Source organism: Micropterus dolomieu, linkage group LG04, assembly GCF_021292245.1.
Source record: "Micropterus dolomieu isolate WLL.071019.BEF.003 ecotype Adirondacks linkage group LG04, ASM2129224v1, whole genome shotgun sequence".
Taxonomy (NCBI): Eukaryota; Metazoa; Chordata; class Actinopteri; order Centrarchiformes; family Centrarchidae; genus Micropterus; species Micropterus dolomieu.
In genome coordinates, this window is record NC_060153.1 from 5,993,930 (window position 1) to 6,016,642 (window position 22,713).

General features: G+C 38.8%; 2 protein-coding genes across 2 annotated transcripts in view; both read left to right on the top strand.

Moving 5' to 3' along the window:
- Positions 1–335: 335 nt before the first annotated feature.
- frg1 (FSHD region gene 1) lies at positions 336–17,203 on the top strand. The gene is made up of 9 exons (XM_046048435.1): positions 336–490; positions 2,819–2,886; positions 3,516–3,638; positions 9,507–9,564; positions 9,914–10,028; positions 10,753–10,857; positions 11,035–11,126; positions 15,932–16,042; positions 17,021–17,203. The coding sequence occupies exons 1-9, from the start codon at positions 432–434 to the stop codon at positions 17,055–17,057; spliced, it is 768 nt and encodes a 255-aa protein (XP_045904391.1). The 5' UTR covers positions 336–431; the 3' UTR covers positions 17,058–17,203.
- Positions 17,204–20,588: 3,385 nt separating this feature from the next.
- Positions 20,589–22,713, top strand: part of asah1b (N-acylsphingosine amidohydrolase (acid ceramidase) 1b) — a 7,664-nt gene continuing 5,539 nt past the window's right edge. The window contains exon 1 of the mRNA XM_046047709.1: positions 20,589–20,719. Coding sequence (XP_045903665.1) covers positions 20,651–20,719 — 69 coding nt within the window. The 5' untranslated portion in view covers positions 20,589–20,650. The remainder of the gene's footprint in view (positions 20,720–22,713) is intronic.

Consider the following 22,713-nt stretch of genomic DNA (forward strand, 5'->3'; position numbering starts at 1 on the left):
CAGTACAATAACTGTAGGTTGTGGGACTAAAGGGTTTTAAGTAGTAAAAAGGATACCTCATCACACTCATAACTTGAACAAAAACGTACTTATATTAGGAATTTCCTCTTAAGGAGGATGACCAAATTTTGGAAACACATTAAAATTTTATACAATCCATACAGTTTAAATATGGGGAATTGAATTTCAACACAACAATTATAATAGTTGATAGGCCTACAATTTGTTTTATAGGACTGTTATACGTTACTACTTTGACTATTGTATTGCATTACAGTGTAAAAGTACAGTCGGTTTCACTCCATGTAAAACTTGGTACCACGAACTCTTGAATGTGCTTCTGCGGCCGCCGTACTTGTTGTGTCTAAAGTAGAAAAACACACTTGCACACTGTCTAGTAGCCCTGCTAACCACTAACATTAGGTAACGTAATGGCTGAATATTCTCACGTAAAGTCAACCAAACTGGTTTTGAAAGGTCTTAACAAAGGGTAAGTTTGTCTTTAACTTAGTACTACTATATCGCTACTGAATGCAGTAAGGTACAAACTAACCGGGAGTCTATAATGCTAAAGCTAGCTGTAGCTAAAACGGTAACGTTACTGTTGGGTGAAAACTCCGTTAGTGTAACGTTAGTAACGTTAGGTTACTCTTTATTTTTGATTAACGTTAAGCCATTCTTAAACATTTAACTATCAGCATGACGACAAAGGCTGTCGCGGATAACGTTATTGAATCTCACTCGGCTTTTTGGAACTAGCTAACACGTTAGCCCCTTATTTGACTAACATAATGTTGCGGTAACGTTATTTCCCAAAACTCTCCTGGCTGGAGAACCCCTTATCCTACATGGTTTAGATCCAACGTCATGAACCCCTGAAGCTGCTTGATAAGAAGCTGATCATTTTAATCAGCCGTGGTGAAGCAGGGATAGATCTAAAACATGCATGAGAATGGGATGGGAAACGCTGAGCTAAACATTTCAACTGTTGTTGTGCTCACGTAAGTTAGTTTTAGCAGCAGCAGAAACGTTAGATAACATTAAAATAACCCCCGTTCAAGTATATGACACGGTTGAGAGATGAATGAAAATACTCATTTAACTACTACTATTTGTATAAATAAATAACATTCATTACAAGATGTCAGAGGCCAGGCTTGGAGATGCCTGAACGACAAATGAAATTCATGATATTCAGTTTATAATTATTTAATCATTGAAAACATAAAGAATAAGGACAAAACTCCCCCCAAATTCTAATCAACATGGTATCAACAGTTCTTCAGCTGGTGCACACTCTTATTGATTTGATGTTGAAAACCTTAGTATTTGTTTATATGACAATGAGGGCACATCATTGAAGTCCAATAAACTGTTCAGAGAAAGAACTTGCAAGAAAAAAACGTCTGTAGCATGTAGAAATTACAGAAGGCTCCATTTTGGTGAAATAGAAAATGAATAATATACTGCTTTGACACCTTCTAAACCAACCTGTGAATAAAACCAGGATAATCAGAGAGACTACTAAATGCCACACAAACAGAAATACCAAAATCTTTTGAGGCTTGTATACATTTCATATATATATATATATGAAATAATCAACGTAGTTGTTATGGGGCATTCTGAATATACTGCCAACAATAAACATAACTGAATTCAGGTTGCAGCACAACAACATTTATTTAAAGAGTAATTTACCACCTAGGGCTGGACGATTTCCCCTAAAATCTAATTCATGATTAATTCAACATTTTACCTCGATTACGATTATTGAACATTATTTTGTTTTTGAGTGTTTTTTTTTTTTTTTTTGCCCTCATAGTTTACTGACAAGGTTTGTAGCCCAGTGTAAAGATGCTCAATTATTAAAGCTGGGTTTCTTTTTTTTAATTTTATTAAAAAATCGATGATCTAAATGCTAATTAATAAGGTGATGTTGACATGTACATGACAGAGTCATGGTTCCCATTTATTCGGCGAATTGCTGCTGCTGAATTATGACCACTGCTACTATTTTTAGACCACTAAATATTTCACTCAATTATTAATGTCAATGTGGAACTAATGATTTTCCATGCGCACACTGAGCGCACGGCAACACACGCTTTGCTAGCTTTCTCTCCTCATTCATCAAAGTTAGGTGACAGCTGCTGTTAACAGCGGAGTTAACGGTCTTTTACGGAGTGCAGTGTGAGAGAGCGAGCGGCGGAAAGTGACGCTGAAAGCGAGCAAGTAATAAGTTGTCAGTTTGGCAGTAAATGTAGGTAGGTAAATGTAGTGTAGGTGACAGCGTTAATAATACAGACGTCTATCGTTTCCTCAACTGCTGTAAAGTGAAGCCAGTTAGCGCTAGCTAACATCTCTAAGTGCTTCATTCTTTGGTCTGGAAGCCGAGCAGGTCTGGACGGGGCGGGGTCACGTGACCTTACACGCGATAGTATGTTTTTGAGGGGAAAGTACAGGAACACTGGGGTAAAACCGGCTTGAAACTGACCAGAGAGGGCAGCGAAGCATTGCTTTTCAGCCTGGTGTTAAATTACTCTTTAAAGTCAACATGGTTGAATACTTTCTGAAGGTCCTGCAGCTTGTGTCCTAGAACCATAATTGATATTATATCAACAACATAATGATAACTGAGTGATTTGGATCATTGCAGTTGCATTTTCAAAGAAAATGTATTCACTTTCCACTAATTAATTTGCCAGCCTGAGAGGTTTAATATTTGTGTATGCTGACAAGGTCTGCCTGTATAATTAAACATTTAGCAAGCTAATTACAAATGACAACATTTTGTTACATTTTATAATATTCACAGGAAAAAGAAGAAGCATAAAGATAAGAAAAGAAAAGCATCAGATGAAGGAGCAAAACCTGATATTGTTGGTATGTATGTATGTATGTCCTTTTTTCTAGATTGTAGAAGCCAACCAAAGACTTTTTATAACCTGTTAATCTTTCCATTAAGCAGTGAATATTCTTGTTGCATGTACTGGAGATCTCATTGTGGTATCCACAGCCCAATAATTAATTTATACGTGTGTGTGTATATATATACACACACACACACACACACACCAGACAAGAATCTCCTGTAACAACCCACTTGCAAACTTCTAGTACTAAAGTTATGTTGTAGTTTATTCTAATAAAAAAATCTCCCTTCACTTCCACATTATGGAACGCTCTTGATGTGTAGACAAATGTTCTGCGGTCTCTGTTGATGCCTTTAAAGAGCAGCTGAAGACTCTTTAATTCAAACTGGCCTTTGTTTCGCCTCGTACTGTCTAATGTGTGTAATCCTGTGTGTTTTTTATGGTCTGTTAATACTGTTAAGCACTTTGTGACCTTGCTTTGTGAAAGGTGTTATATTAAATAAACTTTACTTCTTACTTACTCACTAATCCTAGTCCAAAAATTGTCCTCTGAGTGGATACTGCACTATAATGTCCCTGTGGTTTTCAAGCATATAGTGTGTTATTACACCTTTTGACATGGGTCTTTCTGCTAACCAGGTGGTTGGTGGTCTGTCAGCAGCTTTGGGGAAATCAGTGGAACGGTTGCCATAGAGATGCACAACAACTCGTACATTCATGCCCTGGATAGTGGGCTCTTCACAGTTGGTGCACCGCACAAAGGTAAGAAGATGCATTGGAGTGATTTCATATGAGTCGGGTCACTCAGACAGCTCTAGTGACTTTTACTCAGTTTGATCCTTTTTCCTTCTCAGCACATTAGAACATTTCTATCTGTACAATTGCTTTGCAACTATAAAACATTTATTTCTGTGCACAAACAGAACAGTTTGTAACAAAGTTTCCACCTTTTTTATTTATTTATTTATGGCTTGGTGTATGATGGCAACAATTTCTTCTGCTTCAGGGGCTGCTTTCCTCATTGCACTTGAAATACTTCCCATAGAACAGAAACGGTTGTCTATGGGGAACAGTTTTCCTACTGAACTATTAAAGGTTCAGTGTGTAAGTTTTAGTGGCATCTTGTGGTGAGGGTTACGAATTGCAACAAATGGCTCGCTGTGCATTCACTTGCTCCTCGGACAAAATAATCCATGTATGGTTCGTTCTTTCATTATTTCATTTAAAAAACAAATCGGAAAAACAGATAAACAGAAAGCCATAAAGCAGGCATTGGTTTTGGAAAATATTGATTTTGATATCAGTCCAATTTGTGCAGCTTTGTGTGTTCCACTTGATAAACCTGCAGTAGATACACTTGAGCGATGGCGGTGCCTGATTAAATGTAATTAAGATGAGCTCGAACATCAACATAAGTGTTTTTTTTTGTTACAAAAACAGGACAATATTATATAGCTGCAGTACCGGAGGCTGCAGCTATATGATATTGTCCTGTATTGGCTGGAGCGTACAGAGTGAGGGAGAGGAGGTCGCACCCTGGCCGTAGCCTCCAGAAAAAGCCCTTGATAAAGATATTTGGGTATTTTCTTAGATCGCTCAGGTAACCAGCTGCTTCAGATCAGCCCAAAACAAAATGCTTCCTTGATGCTGACATACTTAAGCTAGAAATTGGAGAATTTCGAGTGTTTAAGGCTCTGCAATATAGTGCTCACTTCTACAATCATATCCACCACAGTTGAGATGCGATGCGACCTGAAAAGAAATAGCCAAATATAAAATTATATATAAAAAATATTTAGCCTAATGTTGACTTTTTGTTTCACGGGATACACAAACAGAAGACTCCTGATTCAAAGGTCCTGGCCCTCCTTTTACCCCAACCATGTTCTCACTCAGTCTTTTCTGTTAAATACCATTTACCTGCCTTTACCGCCACAAAATGACGCTACAGGGCTTCCCCCACTGCCTTGACCTATGACGCTATTGGTGATCTCCAGTGTATTCCAAACGTCGATAGGCCTTGACCATATGTGACAAGTTTGGGATTGAGAACTGGTTGTAGGCATGTTGTGAACAAGGGGGGAGCCAGGAGGTGCTTAGCTCACCTTTAATAAAACATCAGCTCCCCTAAAAGCATGATTTGTGATATTTTGGGGGGTCTCTAAAACATTCACAGCATGCTTTAGCTATTAATTTCTATATCATCATGGATCTTGCATTAAAAAAAAGTGTTAGACTTCATCCAGCCAGGGGGAACAATCATCGACCGTCCGCAGCGGGCCTGTCGCTCCGCAATCTCCTGTACACTCCACCGCCCCACTCCCTCTCCGGTGCAGATTGTGTCGCTATTACAACCGACGTGCTGTGAATGGGTCCGTGATTGTTCCCTCTGGCTGGATGAATATTAGGCATGATCCATGTTCTACTGCAGCTGCATCGCCACGCAACTTTCTAAATTCTTCCCTCTCACAGAGAAAAGAAAGGACAGGTCTCAAACACAGTCGCAGTTGTTGTGTTATGTGTTGTAGCAAAATGGTTTTCGGTTATGGGTTTGAAGCAGAAAAACAAAACAGAGACCTGTTTTTTTGTTTACCATTTTTCCGTTTTGGTTTTAAAACAGAAAAACCAAAAAAGGACTTGTTTTTTCCGATTTGGTTTTTAAATGAAATAGTGAAAGAACGAACCATACACGGATTCAAAATAAGGACTTAAATACTTAATTTATTCATTCTAATGGCAATTGTAAATTCAGCAGTAAAAAAAACTAAGAGGTTGTACATTATATCAATTTAATTTCTAAATCCAACAACAAGAAGGCTGTGAGAACTGTCAATATATGATCCTCTTTTTATATCTTTATATAATATAGTTTTAATTATTTGTCTCTTCTTATATATTTGTATACTGCTCTGTATACTTCTTTATGTAACATGTACACTTTATTCCCCTTTTTGCAATAAAGATTTAAGGAGAGAAAACAATTCCAATTATTCTGACACCACATGAATACAGCATCAGTCACCGATTACCCCTCCCTTTGCAAGCATAGAGGAGAAGCTACGTTGGCCGACACGCTCTGTCTGGCTCTTGTGCTTAATTCATGTTTGCACATTTGGAAGTGGCTTGTTCCACCATTGTGGTGTTAGAGATGTTTGTGATGCTTTGTATGTAGGGATGGCAGAGCCAGGCAGCGTTCGTTGGAGTGGCTGAGAAGGAACGTAAACTTGTCTTATGGAGTTTAGGTAGATGGGTGAGGACCCAGTAGTCACTCTGTAAGCAAGCATTAGTGACTTCAATTTGATTCCGGAGGCCACAGGGAGCCAGTGGAGGTCACACAGTAATAGAGTGACCTGAGTCCTTTTGGGCTGATCAAAAAACAGACACGCTGCTGCGTTCTGAACCATTTGTAGGGGTTTCACTGCACAAGCTGGAAGACCACTAGGAGGGCATTTTAAATAGTCGAGGCGAGAGATAACCACGGCCTGTACCAGAAGCTGGGTGGCGTACTGAGTAAGGCAGGGCCTTATTTTATGTTGTATAGAGCAAAGCCGCAACATAGCCTGAAAAAGACAGTTGGTCATCAATCATGACACCCAAGTTTCCACCACCCTGGTTGGAGTGATGGTTAAGGAGCCAATTTGTAGTTTGATGTTATGGTGGATAGATTGCTTAACTGGAATGACCAAGAGTTCTGTCTTACTGTGCTTTCAGACCAAAAGCGAAGCGAGCGTTCGTGGCGGTGAGTTTACATAGAAAGTTAATGCAAAGACACGTAGAGCCGCGATTTCCTGTCGGGCGGCGCAAAGTGATGCGAAGGCCTTCGCGTGAGTTGAAAATCTCCAACTCGAGCGAAGTTCTAATCGCCTTCTGAACACTTGCAGCTAATGTACTCACGCGAGGAAAGCGTCGCGAGGATTAAATGCGCGTTTGGTCTGAAAGCACCATTAAAAAGGTTTAGTTGAAGGTGGCAAGCCTTCATCCATGCAGATATGTCCAAGAGACAGTCCGTGATCTGCGCCGAGACGCTGGGGTCGTGTGTCTCAAATGTGAGGATTTGACGCTTTTTTTCAGTTTTAGTAGTCACCTGAATTGACAGATTTATAAGTGGAACACATTTGACCGAATTGAACAATTGTATATGTTCCGCAGGATTATAATGCTAAAATAGTTGTGTGTGTTGGATGTTAGCTCTTTTGCATTTAATTTCTTCATTCAAGAACTTAAAACAAAATTTTGAGGTTGCTTTTACTGTAGGCTACAGGCGTTGTGGGGATGAAGGGGTGTTTGCCATTAGTCCACAAAGCAGTAAGTATTTAAGTAGTAAATCCAGACACCTGACTGAAAAGCCTGAACAGGGGTTGAAACAGTGAAAAGAGACACTGTTGACAGTTTATTCTGAACACGTTTGGTGAGAACCAGTGAAATGGCTGGGATTGAAACATTCTAAATCCCTTAGTGGGTCCTCATCCTCTGCATGCACATCAGTTCATTTGTAGAAGATGAAAGAGGATGCACGGTATAGAAAGAGAGATTAGAGGTTTTCGCCTCTTTACTGGATTTTCTGTACAGGCGGCAAACTGTGGATAATGCAGCGTTTTAGAAAAATGCAACAAAAAAATCACATTCACCTACAGGTCAGAGGAAACACGCTGATTTTCTTTTGGCGAACTCTGAGGGTCACCGTCTGACATATTCCAAAGATAATCAGCCTTTTGAAAAAGCATCTTGTGTCACATTTTCTTTATTAATGATTTCATCATTAATGTCTCGCATGCTCTGCTCTCCCTTGACCTGATGCCTGCATGATGCACCACAATTTGTGCAAAACTTTATTTTGATTTATCGAAAAGGTCAGGATGTGACTTAATCACAGGCGGATCAGTTTTATGAAATCATGAAGAACCCACTAGACTTCAGTATAAAATAAAGCATTTAAATGCAACACAACAGATCCTTCCATATCTTATCCCAGATGTCTCAGTGCTGATGAACTGCACCCAGATCAGGTCTAGACTGTACTCCTTTGTACTGTAGAGTAAGAATTAGGGATGCAACGATTACAGATTTTGTTGGTACGATTATTGTCAGAGAAATAATCAGTTTCACGATTATTATGCATTAATTAATTTCACAACACTAGGAATGACTTAAGTTGATTTTTAATATTTAATTACATTAACAATTATATATCTATAATATGTAAGTGTTATTAATATTAGAGGAACATAAAATTTTATCCCCTGGGGGAAATTGTTATAAAGGAGGGGAATAAACCAACACCTCTCATCCATACATATGTTTTAGTGAAAATGATAGAAAGAAATTGAGTGCGGTAGCCTTTAGTCCTGAAAGTCTATAAGCTCCTGATGTATGTTAGTGTTTTATACCTGGCAACATTTTCTTAACACAGACAGGAAAAAACAACATGATGTGACATTAAATGTTCAGTGACTGAAGGTCTTGAGTGGACTACGTTCTGTCTTCCATAGAGGCCCTTTCAGAAAAGAAGTGATTTGAAAGCGCAACTGCTTTGACCACAGCGTGCGCGCGAGCTCGCCGTGCGGTGCACGTTGCTCGACGCAGCAACAAACCACCCTGGTGCAGCGCAAGCCATTGAAAATAATGGGCCTCATAGCGCAGCGGGGCTGTCGTTGCAGTGGGTCTGAAAGGTTACACCTGCTTTGTTTGTTTACGTTGCACTGAAAGCTCAACTCTCACCGCTACGGCATTGATTGTAAGTGACACGTTTATATTTAATTCCATACCAACTTGCTATGTTATTTAATATAATGTATTAGACCTACCTTTACTTGGGTGTGCAAAGCTGGGTGGTGATCCTGCAGGTGCTGCATCAAGTTTAATGTAGTTATTCGCTCCTTTAGCAGGAACCTTTTAACGGCAAGTTTTTGAACAGGTGATCCGTCATCTTCAGTAACGCCCTGGTCAGACTTGGTGTACCTGCTCTCACACTGCCGACTTCAGCCGTTTCTGTGGTGGAACTAAAGCTTCACAGTTTGGCCCCTCTGCCATAGTGTAGCCAGTGTACAGTAGCCTCTGGTAAGCACGACACTTAAGCTGGTGCACCCCTCTTGTAACTTTATTTTTGTTTTATGCAAGTTGCCACAGTTTCGTTCTTTGCAACAGAAACACTCAGTGTAGCGTAGCCTTTATGATTAATTGAACGTGACGTTTTAAAGCGCGGTTAATAGTGCAATCCAGTAATCGCTGCATCCCTTGTAAGAATGCATAACTACCATGAAGCAAGTCTAAAGGATAAACTTACATGAGAAGAAATTATGCATATTTAATAGTTGCACATGATTGTTATAATTAATTAAATACTGAGTGATTGTTTTGTGTGAGAAAGTCTGTAAGTCAAAAATGTAAGGTCGTTGTCCAAAATAATGGGTCAAACATCGTACATCACAGAATATTCTCACTTGGCTGTCGGCCTGCTGCAACATTTCATTTGTTTTTAACAGGTAGAGAAGAGCCTCATTAATAACAGATCACAATGAAGTATGAAATAAACGGGAAAATGCTGTATATAAACCAATATAAAACCATTTGAAATGCAACACTAACAACCGTAAAATCTTTAGAAGGTAAACATTGTTTTATATGTTTCAGATGATGAAGGACCGGACCCCCCAGAACAGTTTACTGCCATCAAGGTCTCTGACACAAGGTGAGTACGCAAAGACAAACTGCACATTGTATTTGCATCCACAGATAATCCTTCACCAACAGATTTAATACCTGCTTCTGCAGGGAGTTTTTATACTGCCTAGATGTACAAGAGTAATTCACCCTTGCATGGAAACTTCCAACCTCTTTGTGAGGTGCTCTCTATTCTAAAGCTGTTTTTTCCATTGTGGATCTCAGATTAACTCTCCTGATATTATCATAACATTCCCATACAAAATATTCTGGAAAGCCACAGAAATTACACATCAGCCTTGTTTATGTTGTGTCTCTTTGAAAGGGCTGTGCTGTTGATGAATGTGATTTGTTTTCGGGTTTTTTTACTGTTGCAGGATAGCCTTGAAGTCCGGATATGGCAAGTACCTGGGTATCAACTCTGAGGGTTTGGTAGTGGGGCGCTCTGATGCCATTGGCTCCAGGGAACAATGGGAAGCAGTCTTCCAGGATGTGAGTGGAATTCCTAATCATGTATCGTACTGTACATTTTACCCTGTTGATCAGCAGGTAAATAAAGGAGAGGAAGGTCTCAAACTATTATTCGATTAATTGATTTATTGATTGCTGTTGGGATGTAAAGAGAATTTCAACAAATATAACAAAAAATGCTTCTGAAATAAATTGCCTACCCCAGTTTTAATGTTTTCTAAACTGAATAAACATGTTTTTTGGACTGTTGGGTGGATAAAACAACACATTTGAAAATGTTAACATGGGTTTTAGAAAATTGGGATGGGCGTATTTTAATTTTTTTCTGACATTTAATTGACAAAGCAATCAAGAAAATAATCTGCAGATTAATCAGATAATGTAATTATATTTAACTATACTTTGCAGTTGTGTCACATCGTGTAAAAAGGAGTCATTTTTTACTACTGCCCCCTGCCTTTCACAGCTCGCCTCATGGCTGATTGGAGTTTAGCCCATGAGAGATAACATTTAGCTGTAGTCAGGAACAACTAATTCATTATGCAGGATGCATCTACCTTATCACTGTAGCGCACTGCTCGACTTGATGCTTTGTCGAACCTATAAACAACCTGCCCGGCACAACCTTGAGACTCTTTTACATCAAATATCAGGCAACCTTTCATGCCTGTCACAACAACCAATCCCACTGCAATTCTAGCTAATCTGCTGCCTCCTTCTCTGTTTTCTTTCTGTTCTGCCTCAGGACAAAATGGCTCTCCTGGCAGCAAATAGTTGTTTCATCTCCTACAGTGACAGTGGGGACATCGTGGCCAAGAGCAAGACAGCAGGGGATGGCGAGATGCTGAAGGTGATGTGTAAATTGTGCTCTTCAACAAGGTTGCATGTTAATCCTTTTATTTTAAGCATGCAAACTCTGTGGGGTCCTGACTGTTGAGATGGAAGGGTAAAATGTTTGTGACCTCACTTCAGGGGGTTCAAGCTCTTGATATATGTTTCCTTTTTTTCCCCCCTGAATGATGAACAGATCAGGTCAAATGTGGAACGAGAGGTCAAGCATAAAGATGACATTGCAGAAGAAGACAGGGGCAATGTGAAGTCTTGCGAGGTCAATTATGTGTACGTATCCTCCACTGTGTATAACTTTAGTCTTGACTTAAAGAGGTCATATTATGTTTTTTGGCTTTTTCCCTCTCCTTTATTTAGTTATATACCTTTTTTTTGTGCATGTACTAGGTTTGCAAAGTGAAAAAGCCCAAAGTCCAGCCCAAAGGGAGTTCCAATCTCCCACAGAAAACACTGCTCTGAACTGCCTGAAAACAGCTCGTTTGTAGTCCAGCCTTTTCTTCCGCTTTGCTGTGAATTCACAGCGAAACACGTGTCATAATGCTCGCCTAGCAACTACTCCATCATGCCCTCAAAAACACTCACACACAATGACAGGACGTCCGCCTGCTTCCTCCCCTCTCCCTTCTAAACATTAGCTACCCTCCAGGCAGTCAATGGACATAAAGTTGTTACTGGTGCACAGTTAAAAATTTATGGATGAAAGATACATTTGTTACAGATTAATAACTCGCCACTCTGAAAGTCTTGCTCCAGTCCAGTGGTAACATATACAGCTGAACCAAAGCTGTGTTACCGGCTTCTCACTGACCTGCCCTACTCTGCTTCTGATTGGCTTGTAGTTCTTAACTACGTACTGCGCATGTGCAGCTCCCAACAAAGATCTTGTAGAGGGTAAAGGCCCATTTATACTCCTGCGTAGGGTCTACGTGCGTAGCTACGCCGTATGCTACACGCGTAGGGTCTACGTGCGTAGCTACGCCGTACGCTACACGCGTAGGCATGCATTTATACATGTATGTAGGTGTGCCCGGCATTCTGCAATTACAGCCCCAAACACTAGTCAGCAGTAGTGCCATAGCGTCCATTGTGTTGACATTTGACGGCCGAGCAGGCTAACTTCCGGTTTAGCCCTCCGCTAACGGGAATGGGGGTAAAATTGTATATGTGCAGCCTCTGTAGATCTGTTTGTGCTGCTTTTAACGTGCAATATAAGAGCCAATCAGAAGTTCTTTCACCAAGGATTTTCAAACTAGGGTAGTGGGAGGTGGCTGCTCTTATAAGTTTGACAGGCATGTTAAATACAGAGTGACAAAAAAGAAAACCTTTGTATATTATATACAGTCCTGTAATAAATAGAGATGTAGACACCTATCCCTTTTATTGGCCAGGTGTATCTGCACGATTTGAAAAATAAACTCACATCTCAATTAGACGCCAGGTCTGGTTTTTAGTTCTTGTATGTATAAAATCTCAAAGTCCACTGGGTCACCCTGTTGAGCTCGTTCTAAGCTGCTTAGATTTTGCATACATATATAAAGGTTTAAACTTGTATAAATGTTAGGTCAATATGGACATCATTAGATCAGTTAGATTCTCCACAATTCAATCAGTCTGTTTTTTTACGGGAACCATGAGCACCAAAGTATAATTAATTCTGATTTACTGGCATGACATGTAAACAAGTGAGACTTTCATTGTGTGTGCTCGCTCTCGCTCTCTCGCTCTCTCTCATATTCATATATATATTATTTATTTGATCGATCTATAAAATAAATGATTCGTAATTGATGTTATTCGATAGCCTAATTTTTATTTAAGTAATATTCATACGTTTATATGTTTTAAATAAACTATTTGAAAAGAGTTTTGTGGGAAAGGACTTAAAGGCTTTTCGCAAATAGGGTGAGTTCAGTGATTAAAGCAAATAAAAGCCTCGGCTATTAATTAAAGTTTTACGGTACTATATTTATGAAACTCTGTCATATATGTATTGTAAATTAGGCTGACAAAATGTTAGTAACGCAACACGACCACAAGGGTACAAGACAAATCGGAGGGTTCATGAAAAAATACATTTTCTATACAAATTGTGTTTTTCTGACTTTCCTGTAATATTTGCTTTTTTTACCGGGTAGGTGAACTCAGGCCTCAGGCTTCACAACACATTCATACAAGAAAGAAAGATCACTGTTAGGTTGGATTGCTCACAACTGGTAATCATGTAGCCTATAAGGGGTCACCGTTAGACATTGCTGCGTCTCTAGTCAGTTTTCCCACAGTATAATTTCCATACGATGAGAAAACTTGTGTCTCAGCTGCTCTCCAGTCGGCATACATACACAGTATACAGTCAGCTATCACACACAGTGTTACATACATACAGATACAAACACAATTAAAGCTGCAAGCAGCATTGGGTGGGCCCTCGCACGTGTAGCGCGTCGGGGCACGAGGCGGTCGCGTTGCATATTCTGGAGCTCTGCCTGTGCGGCTGTGAATTAGCTACACGCTTCAGACGCTGCATGAAAGTATTATATGTCACTTCCTGTGTCCCCTTTGTGGTGCTACATAGCACTTGGCGCTATGAATATAAATGAATATTGTAGTGCAGTTGTGTTCGGGGTGGGACAGTTATCAAGCACCTAAAGTTTTGTTCAGATGTGAGCATGTACACTGAAGTTACAACAACTTCCTGTGTCATGGCGAAGAGTTGATCTTTGACGGCACACCACGGACACGCCCATTGATGAAAATTCACAGATAGCACAACTTTTCATCTTCAGTGCCTTGAGAAGGCACAGCATAAATCCCTAGAAGGAGTTCGTTGAAGTACGGAGTGTGTAAATCATCCAAAAATGGCCGTAAAATTCAAAATGGCCGACTTCCTGTTGGGTTTAGGGCTTCGCTCCAAGAGGCTTTTTCTGGACATGATACATGTGCCACAGAAATTTCATACATGTAGGTCAAACGTGCGGCAGGGGCTGCTTTGTTAAAGGTCACTTCCTGTTGCCAGCAGGTGGCGCTATGACTGTGGGTGAATGTCAGCATGTACATGTGTTCAGGGCGGGACTCTCATCCTACATGTACAGTTTGGTCCAGATGTGAGCATGTACACTGAAGTTACAACAACTTCCTGTTTCATGGCGAAGAGTTGATCTTGACGCCACGGACACGCCCATTGACGAAAACTCGCAGATAGCACAACTTTTCATCTTCAATGCCTTTAGAAGGCACAGCAGAAATTTGAAGTCGATTGGACGAAAAGCCTAGGAGGAGTTCGTTAAAGTACGGAGTGTGTAAATCATCCAAAAATGGCCGTAAAATTCAAAATGGCCGACTTCCTGTTGAGTTTAGGATATGGGTTCTTGAGGCTTTTTTGTGCGTCTGGATATGACACATGTCCCCAGAAACCCATAAAATCACCACTTCTGACGTATGCAAAGTTTGGTGAGTTTTCGAGTATGTTTCGGCCCCCAAAATTGAGCTTACTTTGCAGAAAAAAGTATTAAAAAAATAATAATCTCTTCAGTTTCAATAGGGACCTCGCACGGTTCGTGCTCGGGCCACTCTGTATATGTTGTTTACAACTAATGATAGGTTTGGAGAAAAAAAACACAAGATCCACTTTGTGTTTCCGAAGCTTTCAAACACATCCTTTGGCCTTTCTCGGCAGAGGAGTTTTCATAGATATGGTTTGGTTGTTATCATATGACCTATGTATGTAATTTTGGTCGCATGAAAACAGGTTTTTACTTTACAAAAAATAAATCTAAAGTATAATTGGTTTATTGTGTTGCCTCAAAACAAATCCATCTAGCCAGATGTTAGATGTTGTTTTGAAATAAATTACCCACATGCAACGAAAATAATGTTTAGGTACTAGGCAAAACATAAACAGTATATAGCATTTATTGTCACATTAGAAGTGACTTTTTAAGTGGTATTTGTCTTTAAGCTGTTATCACATTGTATCACTAAGTACTCTTTTATTTCACAACATTCGCAGTTTTAGCCTTTCAGCCTCCTGAAATGAGAGCCAAAGTACTTTATTCTGAGTGAGGGGAACAATTGTGATTTCGTTCCCATTATCTTCACATTCTTGACAAGAAAATCACATCCCTAGATGTGAGATCACACCTTTTAAGCTACCGCCTCATCCGTCCCGCGCCTTTAAAGATGCAATTGATGTTCTACTGCGATGAGAGAGTGGGCAACGCCACATTTCAGCTTCCGATGCTGCAAGTGTTTTGTATACGGCCCGTCTGCAGCCTATTAAGTTTTAGGCAATATATCTGAAGCTGTCTTTTGCTTGGCATGCTTTGGCTTGTCTTCCCACTCTATTATTTGTTTTAGATGAATGCCGGGGAAATGGACTCATCATGTTGACATGTTGATAATGGCTGCCCTTGAGCCTGTGTCTTGATGTAGTGTTTAGCGTCTAAAATGCCTTTCAGGATGGAGTGCAGCTTGTGAATCATAAAACACGGGCAGACCAAAGAGAAACTAAATATCAAAGAAGTTTCTGATTAGATGCCATGGCTGTTTTATAGCACCGTTGTAGTAAATATTTGAGCGTATTGTTAGGATTGCTTACATAAAAATTTAAGCTCTCTCATGCACATTTATTTATTTAAGGGAACATTTCTGGCAGAGCTTATTTAGATACGTGGATAAATTAAAGCTGAAATCTTGATTAGTAAAAAGCATATTCCATCCTTATTAACATATTCCACTGTTATCAATGGTAAATCTTCCAGCTTAGCTGAATATTTAATACCGTATATGTTGATTTCTGACACCTAGTCGGCTTAGCCATTCAGCCTACTGCTATTTCGCTGCCACTGTCAACATTTAGACACTCTGCTTTAGTTAATACTTGGGCACATTGTCTGGATTTTCTTTTTTTTCTGTTTTTAAGGTTAAGCTTCTTAGAGCCTCAGTGTCAGTTTACATAGAGGGATAAATTGTGAACATTTCAGTAATTTTGTGTGTATGTGTGTGTGAGAATCGGGTGGCGAGTCATTTGCCTTTGCACTTTTGTAACATTCTTATTAATGTTGCCGTGTGAATTACAGGAAGAAGTTTCAGAGTTTTCAAGATCGGCGACTCAGGGTTAATGAGGAAGACGCCACCTCCCTGAAGAGAGCCAGAACGGACGGGAAGTTTCACGAAACATTGCTTGACAGGTGTGAAAATAAGCTCACAAGATATTTATTCTCAAACACCAAATCTACATTTTACTCTCCCTTATTCACTTGAATTTATGCTAAGTTTAAAATACATCAAAGACTATCAGTATTCTCAGACACAGTGAAATACAAGGCTGCAACGGAGTTTAATTTCAAAACAAATTCGAAACCTCCTTCCACAACATGTGTAATGTTTTAATTGACTTCCAGTTCAGTGAAAATGTTCTTAAATGTGTGTTCATAAACAGTATAGAAATATGCTCATTATACCTTTAGATTCTTTAGAAGAATTGCTTTTGAAAAAGCCTCCAATGTTTTAAAAATGAAAATGCAGTTAAAATATTAATTAAGTTAAATGCTACAACTGAAAGGTTAGGTAAGGTAAAATTATGTGGAGTATTGCTGAATTGAAAAATTATGAAGCAGACATGCTAAATAAATTTCAAATAAATTTTTCTGCTATTGAAATTGTTTACAGTTAGATACCTTTTCTGAATTGATATATTAGAGAGGTAGATATGTATTATATATGTGTATATAAGGCAAAAATTATATATAAAAGCACACTGCAATGGGACCAGCCTCCGATTATCTTTTATGCATTTACTTTGCAGTATTAGATGTGTTATTTGAACTAGTCCAAGCTCATAGGCAGGTAGTTCAGCCCCATTTTGTCATTATAACAGATTGAAAAATCTATTCACATGATTGTAGCAGTAGTAACAAGTAGAATATGTGAGATTTAATGCATGCTATCATATCTCACAAGGCAACAGCATCAATTGGTATCAAAAATAAAATTATTATTAAGTTATTTATACCAATACAGTAAAAAATATTTATTTTAAAAATAAAAACACATTTTGTTTTAAAATAATTACATTTTAGACATTGAATAATGAAATAACAGATATTAGATTGGTTGCAGAGACATATGTATCACTATAACACGTCATCAATTTGTTTTCATTACAGGAGAAGCAAAATGAAAGCAGACAGGTACTGCAAGTGAAGACTCAACTTTGTGGATTACATGTACCATGTCTTGTAAATGTCTTGATTTATTGATTTGGCCATTTGATCGGACATTTATTGCACTGTTTCTTGTTGGTTTTGATTTTAAACATATTTTTTAATAAAATGACATGGTCAAATCAGTTTTATTGGTCTTTGTGCATTTTTGCAGGCAGTTAGATTCATCTTAATGGGTGACATTTATAGATTTCTTGTGACCTAATGACCTTTTCTGTGTAAATAACTAACCATCATTTATTTGCTGTGGAGCAACTGTTTGTTAAACCTTTGGATAATAGGATGTCTCGTGTTTTTGGAATGACTCCACCACATTTTGTAGTTGGCTGCAGTGGTTGAGTGGTCAGTAAAATGTTATATAAACTAGAAGGGAAAACAACTACCAAAACTGATGTTTAACTAACCTTTGATGAAGGGTCAGAACGATGATTTATTTATACTGCGACTCTAATCAGTATGACTGTATTTGGTGTGATGTTCACCATGAGTTAGTCTAATGATGATAAATGTCACCTGAAAAAAAGAAATACATTAATTTACACAAATCAAAACTGAGCTTAACTCTATTACTCATTGTTCAATTCATGGTGAACAATATGTGGACACCTGAACATTACACCCATTATGTGATTTTTGAACATCTCTCTAAAACTACTGGCATTAATATGCTGCTTTAACAACCTCCACTCTTGTTGGGAGATGTGATAGAATTTTAATATTTTAATGTTTCATTGTGTTTGATACCTTTTCTACTGTTGCAGCTAGGTGAAGGCAGTTCCCAAGAGAAAGTAGCTCAATAGAGAGTTTCTTATCTGACTCTCCTTGATAGGCCTACATCTCAGGACAGTTGGTTCCTACTCCCTTCCTCCCTATTTCCTTTTCCCTAAGTGGTTACCCCACTTGTCAGGCCGCCATTGTAAATAAGAACTTGTTCTTAATGACTTGCCTGTAAAAATAAAGAAACAAAAAACAGCTGCATAGTAGTATAAAGTCACCTGTTTTCTTCACTGGCTCTTTGTCTTACACTCTGCAGACTGGTTGCACTCTGTTTGTCTGACCCTTTGCAAAGAAAAACCCTTAAAGGCGACTGGATTGAATTCTTAATTTCAGAAGACTCACTAAACTAGGACAAATTTCCATTGCAGAGGCTTTCCACACCTCTTGTGCAGCCTTGCTGCAGGGGTTTCTTCCCGTTCAGCCCAAGGGCATTAAGAGGTCGGTCAGATGATAAGGCCCAGCTCACAGCTGACAGTTCAGTTCATCCCAAAGGTGTTGATGGAGTTGAGGTCAGGGCTCTGTGCAGACCAGTCAAATTCTTCCACTTTTATTTTTTTTTTAAATCAACTTCTCAGTGCATGGGGGCGTTGTCATGCTGAAGCAAGAACTGGGCCTTCCTCAAACTGTTGCCTCAATGTTGGAATACACACTATTGTCTGAAATATTATTGTATGTACACAGTGGCAGGAACATAGGTGTCATTTACACTGGGGACTCTGGGGACATGTCCCCACCACATCTTGAAATGGTTGATTTTGTCTTCATCACTTTTTGAAAGCATTTGTTAAAAATGTATTGAAAAATGGCTTGCACCAAGAAATGTTAACTAATAAATAAGAAAACATGCAAAGTAATTTAAAAATAGAAGTTATATTTTCTATTAACAAATTGTCAACTGCCTGCTGAGTTTCTCTTTTTATAAATAAAGACATTTCCAACCTAAATTGGAGCAGAGAATGCAGGAAATAAGGGTTTAATGCTCAAAATCTTCTGGGGGAGGACACACAGACACCCCATTCATATATTTCAGCATTTCGTATTTCTTCACAATAGTGTTCAAAATCTTCTCATCTTGTTTTTGAGCACCGCCAGGTCTTGTAATATAAGTTGATCATCGTGCCCCTAATCTTAGCCCTTATGTCCCCACCACTTTTCAACACAAAGTGACGCCCTTGGGCAGGAACAATCCCTGTGACCTGTAAACCATTTACAATTTATTTTTAATTCTTGAAATTCAGTTCTTTTTTTAAACATAAATATTATCACTTAAAACACAACTATGCATTGTGTTCACATTATATATACTGTATATTTCATTTCCCTGCGATGGACTGGCGACCTGTCCAGGGTGTCCCCCGCCTTTCGCCCAATTTCGCGACCCTGTACGCAGGATAAGCGGTTGACGATGGATGGATGTATATTTCATTTCCACCTATCTCATGTACATAAATTGCGTTGTCTTGCTGTCTACAGATGTTTTTGTTTAGGTTTATGTGTATGTGTGTATCTGTACATGGTAGTTTGTTGATGCTTGTTTTGTGTATATATATTTAGAGCAATGTTAAGACTGGAGTCAGATTCCTCATGTGTAAACATACCTGGCTATTAAAAGTCATTCTGCTATAGCATTAAGGTTTCCCTTGAATTAATGGTCTGACTCCAAACTGCAAAAAAGAACAGCTACACCACCAAAGTCTGTAGTGTTAAACATGTCATATTTATACCAAAGGTGCCAGACGTCCCCTACTTCCAGCTTCTCATGTATGAGGGTTAATTGCTTTTCTTTGTTTTATGTTAAACTGAATATCTTTAGGTTTTGAAATGTTGATTGAACAGTATGAAAAAAGTCACATTTGGGCTCTGCGATGTTTTATCAGTCATTTTGCTGCTTTCTGACATTTTATGGACATGATTAATAGTTTGATAGATAAAATAATCACCTGATTAATCACTAAGGAAAATGGTCATGCGTTGCTGCTGGAATGTGTTCTTGTAATAGTGATGGAAGAGGTACTCACAAGCTTTGCAAATTAAGCAATACAACAACGTAAAAATACAATTAAAGGCCACTCCAAATCCTACTGAAATTATCCAAAATAAAAGTGTACGAATAGTTAATACTATAAATAAATGTTGGTGGTTTAGTCCAGGGAAATAGTGGATAAATTAAACAATTTTAGCTTAAAAGTGTTACTGTTACAAAATTGAACCCGCCGAGATATTTAGAAGGGATAATACTCTTGCTGGAACTAAACAACTCAGACACCTAAAACATAAGGATCCCATAAGGAAGGGTGTCTACACACTGTTTGTCATATACTGTATGATGTGTCATTGAACAGATTACTTAACCAAATGTAAAGTTACTCGGCGAAGCAAATCGACGGGGAACAACTATATGTAGACTCTCTTTTAATAGACACGCAGGTGTCACGGGAGGAAATAACCACGTGACATATTGTTTATTGTCACTTCCGCATGGAAACAACCACTGGCCTCTCCGTTTGGAGGGGTGTTGGGGATCACCTCGTTACTCATTTTTTCCGAGGCTCTCGCTTTTATGGCAAACAAAAGAACAGTAATTGATCATGTTGGATTATCTTCAAAAACACATGTGAATTATTTGTCGTTTATTTGTACAAAGGGTGTTTTACGTCCCTTTAATATCTTCCAGTCCCCCCTCTCTTGCATAAATGTGAGGTCACTGTCACAGGACAAGCAGCAGCAGCTTCCTCAGTAAACTTCATTAATGAACCTGACGCAGGACGAGCATCGGTTTAGGTGAAATCTTTCAAAATGGGTCACTTTGTGCTTCTCGCTTTAGCGGGTTTATTTGCCGTCGCATCGACACAGTTTATACCCCCGGTAAGCGACATTTTCTGCGTTGTCACTGTGCTGGTTAACACATTGTTATGACAAAGCCTGGGTGTGTTGTGTAACTACCTACAGGACAGTCAATGGTAACTGCATTGAGCTGTATTTATGTTTTACTTGGAATTTACAAAGAAACCTTCAACCCTGTTTATTACTGATTTTATGTGACTGTATTTACAGTATACAGAGGACTGTCGGGCAGAAATGTATCCACCAAATGGCCCCACGTAAGTAACATTAGTCTGAAACATTTGTTGAACGAACAGTTAAAAAAAGTCCCTGTGTAAGTTAGTCAGTTAGCTAACATGTGTAAGTCACAGATGTGTTTTGTAAACCTGTGTTTCATAACTGAACTCTGCTGCCTTTACTTGCTCCACGTAACCTTAACATCCAAATTCACAAAGTTACATGCTGCGTTTGGTTGGGAAATAAAAATTGCACACTGAAGATGGAGCTTTTTTAGTTTTCCTTCTTTTGTTGGTTGCTGTTTTTTGGAAATCATATGTCACTAATAAATGAAAATGTATATTATAGATATTATTTGTTAACTGATGTTGAATAATTATAGAGCACTCCACCCATTTTACACATCATGTGGAGGGCTACTGGCCTGTGTTTTTTGTTTTTTGTTGTTGTTTTTTTTTTCCTCTGTGATGCTGATTTCCAGGAGCCTGAAACTGTTCACCTGCTCCACCTCAGCACCACAGGAGACATTGGTACAGGAGTGTGTCTTTATCTCCTCCTTCCTAAAATCAACGATCAGCTCCTTAGTTTTGCTGACGTTGAGCAGTAGGTTGTTCACTGAGCACCACTCTACAAGATTATGAATTTCCTCCCAATATGAAGTCTCATCGTTGTTTGAAAGATGATGGTGGTGTCATTTCACAACAGAGTTCTCTCCATGTCGGGGGATGCAGTCGTGGGTGTACAGCATGAACAGGAGGGGGCTGAGCACCCAGCGCTGGGGGGCTTTTAGTGTTGGAGTTTGAGCCATAATGGGGAATAAAAATGTTTCTACCTCTGCAGCAGTGATTTTAACCATTCTTGAATCTGTCTCTAACAAGTCCCCCACATTTATGGAAGTACATTACTAAATTGCTGGAGTAACCCTTAAAGCTGGGGTAGGCAAATAGCAGTCAATAAATCAAATGCTCTGAAACAAAAAAATTCTCATTCTCTTCACAAGAGAATATGTATTGGGGGAGTGGCTTTGGAGGGTATTGAGGGGGTGGATTTTGTTTTTTGGTTGCATGCTTTCAATATGTAGCTGTCTATCATTAGTTTCTCCAACATTGCCTAGCCCAGCTTTAAATGAGTTAGGTTAGATTTGTGCATTCCCTTTAGAATAAACTGTGTGGTTTTTGTTTTCCTTCTCTAATCTGAAATTGGCAGTGATTTCTTTTCGTCAGGCATCAGATGAGTAGTGCGCTACGTGAGAGATATTTTGTTAATGAAAGCGTTCTCTGGGAGCTTTTTTTGCAATGTGTGGAAAGCCTTTCTTTTCTTCTTTTAAAGTTATGCTTTTATTTCATAGGAAGATTCACTTTTACTGCAGTTTTTCTCTTTCCCATTGCATGAAACTCAACAGCACTTGAAGGCAGCATACCTGTGAAAGCACATTGCTCTAATGATGCCAATCATTTTTAAGATAAAAAGCCAGGGCTGCAACATTTTTGTATTTATTTCTTGGTGCAATATAACATTACAAGAAGACATATGACGGGTTAAAACATTGAAACATTAAGACAAGTACAGTACAACAGTTTATATTGAACTTGGAGGCTGAGTTTGGATAGTGTTTCTGACATGTAAGATTAGGTTAGGTGTGTTTTTAACAAGGATGGCTAATGACAAAGGTCCACCCCAGAGGTAAAATCATTAATGGATCATTGATCATTAATTGATTTTTGATTTATTGATTCATTGTTAAGTCTATGAATTGTCAATAAATAGTATAGCATGTACAAAGGTAACACCTTCAAATT

Bases quoted from the DNA above. Each gene is read 5' to 3' on its own strand.
- frg1 (XM_046048435.1), top strand. From the start codon at position 432: ATGGCTGAATATTCTCACGTAAAGTCAACCAAACTGGTTTTGAAAGGT. The intron at 3,639-9,506 runs GTAAGAAGATGC...TATATGTTTCAG, and splicing joins AGTTGGTGCACCGCACAAAG to ATGATGAAGGACCGGACCCC. The intron at 10,858-11,034 runs GTGATGTGTAAA...AATGATGAACAG, and splicing joins GGGATGGCGAGATGCTGAAG to ATCAGGTCAAATGTGGAACG.